The 11,029-nt window shown below is 39.0% G+C and overlaps 1 protein-coding gene across 1 annotated transcript; it reads left to right on the top strand.

Moving 5' to 3' along the window:
* Nucleotides 1-242: 242 nt before the first annotated feature.
* LOC140170449 (uncharacterized) lies at nt 243-9,673 on the top strand. Its single transcript, XM_072193817.1, has 6 exons — nt 243-401; nt 1,008-1,930; nt 2,900-3,127; nt 3,765-3,866; nt 4,313-4,513; nt 8,834-9,673. The coding sequence occupies exons 2-6, from the start codon at nt 1,060-1,062 to the stop codon at nt 9,118-9,120; spliced, it is 1,689 nt and encodes a 562-aa protein (XP_072049918.1). The 5' UTR covers nt 243-401; nt 1,008-1,059; the 3' UTR covers nt 9,121-9,673.
* The last annotated feature ends 1,356 nt before the right edge of the window (nt 9,674-11,029 follow it).

The raw sequence follows: 11,029 nt of genomic DNA, 5'->3' as shown, positions 1-11,029 counted from the left end.
AAAAAGTAGAAAATCGATAAAAATTGAGGGCGCTGGTCGCTGTGAGCAAATCACCATGTCAGTATACATTGATGTGCCAATATAATACGGACACAGATTATGTAGACTTTTTCGTAGCCTAAGACCAGTGAAGGTCACAAACTATCAAAACAAACCGTTTCCTTTATATGGGTACACCATCCTGTGGTAACTGTACAGTTGAATTTGTCTATGAAATTACTAGTTATGCATGGTGACACACACCCCAACCAACTTCCTTTTTCAATACATATACACCACATTTTATTGATGGAAACATCTATCTGACTGAAATTCGCGATCAAGTTCATGATCAGTTCCAGGTAGCGTTTCTGTAATAATTGAACTGATTTATAGTGATTGCAGTCAGCAGGAAAATACAGGTAGGTAATATGTCTCAATATGAGTAGAAAATATCATAAAAAGCTAATTTTCATAGATGTTCCGATTTCAGTTTAGACACGGAAGTTTAGACGTTGCAAACGAGTAAAAATACACGTGACCCAATATGTTTGAAAACGAATTACAAAAGCTACAGTTGACCGGCTTTTTAGTTCCATTTTGCTATAGATCATACATTTGATACGAAGGGTGCTGGCATGCAAGTTATATAAGAGCAGGCTAACTCCATGAGGCAACAATATGCTTATTGGTAGGCCTATATGTAGTTGAATGCAGTGGCGTAGCGTCATAGGGGCACGTGGTCCCCAATCGATTGCAAATTGTAGAAACTCCCATAGGAAAATTGCAAAAAAAACCGGCTAGTGCCCCCCAATCTGACCTGCCCCCCATCATGGTCGGTGCCCCACCCCCACCCCAATATTATGACCTACGCCACGCCACCGTTATTTGTGTCTCCTAAAGATGCATTAGAATTATGTCCACCTATGTCCCTATATCATAGACGTCATTCAGAGTTTACTCCAAATGTTCGTAAACACAGATGTTGTATACTAAGTTGATTTAAATCAATTGTATTTGACATACAGGGACATTATACACTACAGATATTATTAGGTATTCTGGAATACGACCAAAGATATGGCGTCGACCACTACATTGCTTGAAGTTCAAAAAACGGTCTTACTTCTAAACAAAGCTACTGACTATACACCGAAAGAGGTCCGTGAAGCTTTGAGTTTCTTGTACCATGTCTTCTGGACCGACCAAAGCCGAACTGCAAAAGAAGCTACAAAACATGGATTGGGAAACTTATTTGTTAAAATTTCGAAGTTTATGCTTACGCAAAAAAGTGAAGACTTTAGCATGGTGGTAGCCGTCTTTTGGAACTACACCGATGATTGTCCAGAGCTTGGATGCGATCTTGGTAGAAATAGAGCAATTGATTACATCATAAGCTTGTTGGATGGCTCAGCTCCGGAAACGTTTAAGAACAAATCAACGCAAGATTTGTTTGGATTGCTCTCTATTCTCCATAACTCAATCCGACACGACGAGTGCTCAGAGAACCGTCGTATCTATCGTCAAGCAGGAGCTGTGGAGCTGTTGAAGAAATGGGTTCACTCATCGGAAATGGTGTTAAAAGTGGAATCGTTGCTAGTTCTTGCTTATATCACTAACGAGGCAGAAAGCGAGCTTCTCGGGAAAGACGACCAGGCTGTAACGTTCTTGGTGGATATGCTGAAAAAGGCAGTACAATCAAGCGATCACAATGTAGATGTTAAATCTTCGGGCTTCTCGGCAGCAGAAATTCTGAAAGGTCTAAGTCATCTTGTCATAAACGACTCCAACAAGAAGGTTGTGTTTAAGAGTGGAGGTGTGTCGACGATCAACCGGATGCTGAAGTCGGATTTTACGGCGGAGGAGCAATGTTTGGCTACTGGTACACTATGGAAGTTAGCATTTGACGATACCGTGAAACAAAGTGGTGAAATCAAAGAAAGCTTGAGAGGTAAGATTGTTATCATAATCTACGTTTTCTATAGCAAAATGCATTTTAAGAATAACTCTTCAAAAATATTTCTTGAACCTGTGTAAAAATATTATGATAGTGCAATTATATCGTACACCAGGTCAAACTACCGTATATGTTCGCCCGATGGCGCTATGGGCTCCTTTGACAAAATTTAAGGCATAACTTAAAAGTTCCCTCCCGTAAATTTACCGCCAGCAAATAAGGGCACACAACCTTAATTTTTATTGGGATTTCTTCAGAGAAGGGACCTCTCTATTTGCGCATGAAATTTACCCCAAAGCAAAGGAGCCCAAGTGCGCCATCAGCCCTGTATATCCTAAACAAAGACAGATATGTCATAATCTGACCCAGCAGCCAATAGCCATGGTAGCTGCATCTTTTAGCTCGGATTTAAGATCTCACGTTCACGAAAAAGAGAACTAGCCGTGCTTTCCATCGATTAAAATTAACATTAAAATGCAAGTTTTGATTTTTGCTCCTTTCTTGGGTTTCAGATCACTGTTTGTTTAATTCCCAACCGATTTCAACAAATGAGGTCTTAAATCAGAGCTAAAGGGTACATATATTGGCTGTTGGTGTTAATTGTGACATATTTGTCAACTAATATACAGGAGTGAACATAACTGGTGCCTTAATTTTGTTGCGGTCTATATTTTAGGAACAATAACAACAGCCAGCAAAAACAACAACAAGAACAACAACACAAACTTTATAAAACGATTCTTCATCTACATGTAGCTATTATGCTATGCTAGGTGTGATGCAAACCTAAACACAAAACTATTTCCCTTCCTAACCAAATAATAATGCATTATTTACTCAAACCCTTCCCATTGTTTGGGCGCATTTTATTAATATCCTTGTATTTGCATTCCTATGAGCGTATAGCACGTTGTGATGAATTTTTGGGTTACTATTCGTATTTCTATCTTTGTTATTCCTTAGCATTGAAGCCTTTGACTACTTCTGATAATCACGATCTACGGACAACGAGCAGAAGCGCCATATGGCAAATAAGAGCGCAACCCTCGGAAGACAAACATACAGGAAAGAAGCAAGAGGGACAGCACATCATGATCAGTTACAACTGGACACATCAGAAGTTAGCCCTAGCACTACGTGATGAACTGGAAAGAGCTGGTTACCGAATTTGGATTGATGTAGACAAGATGCGTATGTTTGCTTTCCTGTATGTGACGATTGTGATCTGCTCCCACGCGGAATGAACGTAAAGTCGCAAGTTCGTAGCTTCGAGACCTTTTGGTCGCTGAGTTAATGATCTTTGTTTGACCCGCACCTGTGCCAGTAGTATGTCTCTGTGAATAGGACAGTCTGCAACCTTTGTGAATGGGGCACAATGAGCATTCCAAAAGGTCAAAGCACGTACTGGTTTGTACAGGTGCGGGTCAAACAAAGAACGTTATCAAATCAGCGACCAGAAGGTCTCTCAATCCGTGGGAGCAGATTCAAAGACTTTAACTCTCTTCACGCGGGTGTCGACTGCAGACGACAAGTTTTAAAAAAAATAGAAATTCAAAAATTTCAGAAATGTAAATTTTCATGACCATATTTGGAATCAGCATGAAAAATGCATTAAAATAAGTACAAACAAGCCTAATATTGATTCAGTAGTTCTTAAGATAGCTCTTGATATTTTGAGAAAATATTTCAAAACTTTTTCCGTTGAAGCGCATGGCTAGCACAACTGTGCTAGCACGCAGAGCATTAAGGAATGAATTCGAAGAATGTGGGTTTTCGAGGTTATTGTTTTTCATTACTGTTTTTCCGATGTTTATTTTGTTTATTACAGAAGATGACATTTTGGAAGCAATGGCCAAAGCAGTAAACAATTCTGCAGCAGTTCTGATTTGTATGTCACAACAGTATTACGAGAGTCAAAGCTGTCGCTCAGGTAATTGCATTAAATCTTTGGAATGGTGAGAGAGAGGGGGAGGCGAGCGAGGGGTATAGGGGAGTGAAAGAGGTGAGAGAGGGAGAGAGGAGATGTAGAGATGAGTTAAGGGAAGGGAAGAGAGACACAGAGCGGTGCAGAAAGATATACAATAGTGAATTGCAAAATAGTGGCGTAGCTGAGAGGCTTTCGCAGATTACAGAACCAGTGGCGTAGCGCCATACGAAAATTTCCAAAACACGGCTTATGCCCCCCCCCCCCCATCAGCCCCGGTGCCCCCAATCATGGTCGGTGCCACCCCCACCCCCATATGATGACCCACGCTACGCCACTGTAAAGAACACTCTGAACATTCGGAAAGTACGTGCCACAAATACCCCGTATATTACTGTGTATAGCGTTTTACACACAATTAATATTGTTGATTTTTATTTTGCTACTTTTAGAAGCGACATACGCGTACAAGAAGCAGAAACACGTGATACCATTGCTAATGGAAGACAACTATAAGGCTGAAGGCTGGCTTGACATCCTCATCGGAACAAAGTTGTATTATAAAGTGTGTTCCGAGTCGCAGATACGGAAAAACATCACCGATGTTATAAAAGCAATAGGAGGTAGAGGAAAAGGCACTGATGACGTTGATGGTAAGACTGGTTGAAATTACTGCAACCACCACTTCTCCAAAGGACCCAAGAAATTGCTCACTACATTAGAATTAAACCCAGCTGAGTACACCAGAATAATACCTTTAATTTGGCGTTGCAGACTTGCTTCGTTAAATAAAAGTAGGGATAACCATCAAAATTTCATGTTGCCCCTATTGCTACAAAATATTGTTTTCTGGATATAGAACTCATCAACAGAAGTATTTTGGTGGTTAAATGGTCAAAATCGGTCAAAAAAATTTCGAATTATGAATTTTCAAAGTTTCTCATTCTGACCGGTCATTGGAACGAAATAAAATGACAAAGTCCAAAAATAGCAATTTTGAGCAAAATTGGCATAGACATATCGTTATGAACACGGCAGAGTGCCGAATACGCAAAATTGCTGTTCTGAGTAAACGGCGTTTGAAAATCTTGGTACCATTCCATTGGTCCCTCTAAAAATTTAGAACATTCGTCAGCACTCATTTGACATGTATATTATAGAAGTGAATGTACACGAATTATTGGCAATACTTGCATGTTCTGAAATAATCGATATATCCCTCAAAACGCGTTTTAACAGCTATTCGGCTTTATGATGTATCCAAAATGTCTCTACCACTGCGCAGAGAAAGGTCGAATACGCATTCAACTACGTGTAAATCATAGCACGCATTCTTGATTTGGGGCTTTTGTGTAGAAAATACTGGTTGTCCTTAGGCTATGTAGACTTAACTTGCTATATAAGTTATAAATAGTCATCCCTGTAATATTGAGCAAAAACTCGAGGATTTTAAAGCAAAAATAACAATATTGGCCTATATTTTGCGTATGATTTTCCGGGATTTTCCAATTTCACGGGCGCGCACTCACATTATTAAACCACAGCAATGTCATGTGGGGAATTTTTGTACTTATTTTGGTATCACTAGATAGAAGATACCTACAGCTATACGTTGGTATCAAATATATTAGTATAGGACATGTAATATAGAACATTCGGAGTTTCCCGCTATACAATACTATAGATCATGATTGAACAGATTCATCAGGATCGGTATAGTAAACTGGTTAACAAAGTTCTTTGTATCTGATCCAGAATGTTCACTTACTTGTGTACGTTTCAACAACACCTGTTGTCTTTACCAACGCTTGATGGGTAGTGACTGCTACTGGCAACCGACGCTAGAAGTAGTTCCAGCGTTGATCTTGGAGTTGCCAGTCTGTTTTCCTTCAAGGGATTTTCTTGATCCCTGAGTCAGGAACTCATCAAAAATGTGAGAGAGTTGGTACTGTCCTTCATCTCTGTTCATGGCAAATCGACCGTTGTATTGGACAAAGCTGAATATGAAGAGAAAGTTACTACCATGCTTGGAGACAAGAAGACGTACGAGGAACTACCGGCTGACCCGACACAGAGGTACAAACGGAAATTAGTTACCAAGTTGACAGGTCTCAAGAAGGAAGGTAAGATTGAAGTATAAACAGCTCTATCCAACGGCGGAAAATGTACCCAGATTATATTGTACGCCAAAAATCCATAAGCTTAACACCCCATTACGTCCAATCGTAGACTATACAGCAACCATCGGGTATAGCACATCGAGATGGCTCGCTGATATTTTAGGTGCATTGGTTGGTAACACTCAACATCACGTCAAGAATTCCAAACAATTGTCTGAAGATCTAGCTAAAGTGGTCATAGATGAAGAAGACATTCTCAACTCGCATGACGTAGTTAGTTTGTTCACCAACACCCCTATCGACCAAGTATTAGACATTGTTCAAAGCAGACTTGAGAATGAAAACATATTGCGTGTTTACAACAGAGAGACAGGGCTTAAGCTAACCAGTAAGGATGTGGTAGAACTTCTTGAGTTCATACTAACTACCACATATTTTACCTTTAGAGGTAAGATTTACCGCCAGCTTTTTGGTACTGCGATGGGCAGCCCTGTATCCCCGATTGCAGCCAATATATTCATGGAGGCTCTGGAACAGCAGGCAATTGCTACGGCACCCCTAGACTGTAGACCTAAGCTATGGTTGCGTTATGTAGATGACGTGTTGGAAGTTATAAACAAAGACAGTGTCCAGCGTCTTACCGATCATATCAAGTCGGAATCAATAAAATTCACCTTTGAGCAAGAATCTCAAGGCAGCCTTCCATTTCTGGATACGTTGATTGTGAAAAAAGAAGACGGCACCGTAAAGTTACTGGTCTATCGCAAGCCAACACATACAGACCAGTACCTCAACTATCAGTCTCATCACCCTCTGCATCAAAAGCTTGGAGTGATACGCACTTTGTATAACAGGAAAGACAGTGTTGTGACAGAAGAGGAGGATAAAGTGGAAGAAGAGAAGAAAGTATACAAGAAGCCCTCAGAACATGCGGCTATCCTGACTGGACCTTTAAAAAGGTCAAAGACCAGATACAAAGCGTCAAGCCCAATAAAGTGAGCAAAAAGACTGATGATAAAACCAGGAGTAAAGGCATGGTTGTGCTTCCTTATGTAAAGGGTGTCACAGAAAGAGTATCTAGAGTTATGAAAAATTACAACATTTCTACTGCGATGAAACCGCACAAAACTCTCGGAAAACAACTGGTACACCCGAAAGACAAACGCGATCCAAATAACACCACTGATACAGTATATAAGATTCCCTGTATGAACTGCGAATTGTCCTACATAGGGGAAACTGGCAGAAAGTTTGGCACGAGGCTTGAATAACATAAAAGCGAGGCGGAGAAAGTGAGTAAAACGGTAACCAACAACTACACACAAGTCAGCCATTACTGATCATGTCGTCGACAAGAATCACGTCATAGGATGGGGGAAGCTGAGGTCATCGGCACAGAGCAAAATAGATACACTCGCTGGATAAAGGAGGCTATAGAAATAAGAAAGCGGAGGGGCACCACCATGAACAGAGATGAAGGACAGTACCAACTCTCTCACATTTTTGATGAGTTCCTAACTCAGGGATCAAGAAAATCCCTTGAAGGAAAACAGACTGGCAACTCCAAGATCAACGCTGGAACTACTTCTAGCGTCGGTTGCCAGGAGCAGTCACTACCCATCAAGCGTTGATAAAGACAACAGGTGTTGTTGAAACGTACGCAAGTAAGTGAACATTCTGGATCAGATACAAATAACTTTATTAACCAATACTATAGATCAACATGATTTGTACAGCTAAGTATACGATTCGTCTCTCTGCCGAATTCATTTATCGCACTTAGGCGCAATTCGTCCAAATCAAAATTTCAATAACTACGTCGGTGAGTAAGATTTACCATTAATTTTTGGTGGAAATAAAAGATAACCTGAAACATAATCAAATGCATACAAAAACTCAATTTGCTCAAAATTCTCGATTCGTCACTCTGCCGAATTCATAACGATATATTTACCTTTATATATTTCTTTATTTTAACATATATGCAAACATGAAACAAGCATATTGTGAAAGTATCAAAGGGGTTTCTTATGAAATGGGACTTTACTAGTCAATGGCATAAATTATGTTTTCAAACCGAGGCATTGAAATCATGCATTTAGACAACATTTGCCAAAAATCATCCAAAATGGTCGATATGGCACAAAATCAAAATTGCACTAAGTCCAGGTGAACTTTTTTTTCACAACCAAAGATTTCAATGTTATTGGGTTTAATATGACCAATTAGTAGGTGTATGCAAACAAAATCTTAAGTACCATTGACTCATTCACAACAATAGAGGTTATCCACTTCACTCATGTGTGACTTTTGTGTGATCTTATTGATCTGAATATTTTGTGCCATTCTTGAGCAGTGCTGAACTCAGCCACTGGCAATTAAGCGCACTGTCACGATGGACCAATTTTGACTCGCACTTACAGGAAAACAAAATTTTGACTCGCACTTACAGGAAAACAAAATATATTTGGCATTAATTTCCCTAATTTTTACAGAAAAATATTGAAAAACAAAAGAATGAGCTCAATTTGGAAATATCTGTGCAAGCTGTGCACAGCTGAGCTCCCTGCATGTCTATGGGGGTGTTCTTATCAAGTTGATGGTTCATTGGTCATCCCTAATAAAAGCAGAGGACAATAGAACGATAAACAAACTCGAGTTAGGGAACAACACAAGTGGTATAAACGGTGTTCTGCTTACAATACAACTCTCTTATAAAGATGAGACTCAAGTTCAGTATCTTGTGGTGTTGTCGCGATTGACATGAAGACAACACGTAACCTTCAAATTTTTGGTGTCTTTTTTCCTTCTTATTTTTTTAAATATTGATTTGTGGTTCTTCCTCTATTATAGGTCCGGTGAGCGCACAGCATGCCGAGACCACTGGAGCTGTTCCACCAGCTATAGAGAGTAGTGTAAGTTCTTGGTCTACAGAACGCGTTCAGGTATGGTTTGAAGAAATCAAGCTCCCTCAGCTCAAGTCATCGTTGGATTTCTTTGAAGGCAAAGATGTTGAATCCCTGTACAAAGATTCATGTAATGACAAGTCCAATGCATATCGTAAAACATGTGAAGAATGCGGTCTGAAAGAAATCGAAATTAGACGACTGACGGCAGCCCTGAGAAAATTATTCGTGTGAATGGAAAGTATACAAAGTAACAATTCTTAACACCAATTTTCCCTCAATTGTAAAGATGTATCTAATAAACCAAAAACATCAAGTAAAGAGAACTTTTCACATATATAACCAAACTAAAACAAGATTGTAATCAAGTGTAAAATGTAAAAGATACACAAGGTTCTCTGCCATATTGTTGTAACTATAGTCTTTTGTATAATGTTATTGAAACAAAACGACGGTGGAAAACGCATATTAATCCGAAAGCTGGCTGCACATCATCATCGTCGTGCCTAAGGCTATTTGGATTATAGAACCATGGCGATTATAGCCATTATATCAAAACGAATGTATTTATACGTTTTCTCTTTCCCGTGAAAAAGCATGCACATGTGCCGGAAATTACACCCCTTTTGCAAAGCACTGTGATCTCTTTTATATAACCCATACTATTCCTCCTATGTGTCACCTATATGTGACCGTACGCCATGAATGAACCGTAAATGTCCTAAATTGTATTCTGCGTTACAGTGTAAAATATGCATGAAGGTCTTATTCATAGGTACCTCAAGTTGGTATTTTGATAGCGCTAGTCAAACACCTGTTAAACCAATCAATAATCCTATTTTTGAAGAGGATAATAAGTTTCTACCTATGTTTATAGAATTCTTAAGTTGCTCTAGTCTTGGTTTGTTTTGGCTAAATCCTGTTCAAGCGGTGGGATACAAAGCATTGTATTTTGTCTATGTATAACCAACAATTAAAATATAACAATAAGAGGACATTCCTGAACCTCGTCAATTATGACTGTTTGATATTAATTACCAGCAATGTGGAAAAAGAGACACATGTAGAACCGAAAAAGGTACCAGTTTGTTGAAGGAGCAAGGTTCAACAAATCCATAACCTCCCTTCTGGGTATCGTTTGAAGTCAAATGATATACCATTTTAAAGCTTATGATATATATTTTCTGAACACGAAATAAAATAAATTGACCGGGCCGACTTTACGGCTCATTCGTGGTGTACGGTCACATATTAGTCTCAATTGTTTAAGTGCAAACACAGCCAGACCATACTTTCCTCTGACCCACCTTAAAGTAGTCCTAAAACATGCGCACATTATGAGCAGCATCGACTGTAGGGGACTGGACGATCAATTTTATGGGCGTGTTTGAAAAACGGCCGTGGAAGACCTTAGTAAAAGGAATAAAATCTCCACCCAGGTTTCGAGCCACTGCTCAGTACTTGCTAAAAAAAGGAAAATGCTAAAAATGTAAACCCGGCTGGTAAACTAAGTTTTTCACTAACTATGTTTATCTCCGGAAACTTCGTTTTTCAGCTTGAAACCTTAAGTTAATCTAATTACCAATTACTTAAAGAGTGTACTATAGTATCTGATATCGACTCCAGATGTCAGTAAGTTTAATAGATAAACTAAGTTTATGTTTGTTTGAAAAACTAAGTTGATCGAATTACCAGTGTGTTTTATATGACGCAAACACCTTTCTCGACTTTTGGGCGTTTTTGTTGCAGTAGTTGCCAAATGTGTCATAAATTCTAAATGTGACGCATAAATGTAACAGAGGGCAATGAGGATGAAAGTAAATGTGAATAAGATAATAATATATAAATAAACAGGACATTTCCGTGAAAATCAAACATCTTGTATGAAAACAAAATATTACAAAAACAATGGATGTTATCGTTGATTTCTAAAAAAAAAAAAAAAATTATTTAATAAATAAAACATTGAAACAAACCGGCTGGTTCCCGGTCTTAAACTGGGGCCATGAAATTAGAAGTAATGCTCTAAACGCTGGGCTACTGGAAAATGCGATATAGATCGATGTGTGAAAGTACAGTATTTACTATGATGCTGTCGTACGGAAAGAACAAAAGAATTGTGATAAACCTTTTTAACGCCCGA

The sequence above is a fragment of the Amphiura filiformis genome, chromosome 14 (assembly GCF_039555335.1).
Source record: "Amphiura filiformis chromosome 14, Afil_fr2py, whole genome shotgun sequence".
Taxonomy (NCBI): Eukaryota; Metazoa; Echinodermata; class Ophiuroidea; order Amphilepidida; family Amphiuridae; genus Amphiura; species Amphiura filiformis.
The sequence above is the reverse complement of the archived record's forward strand: the minus strand, read 5'-3'. Positions and strand labels throughout refer to the sequence as shown.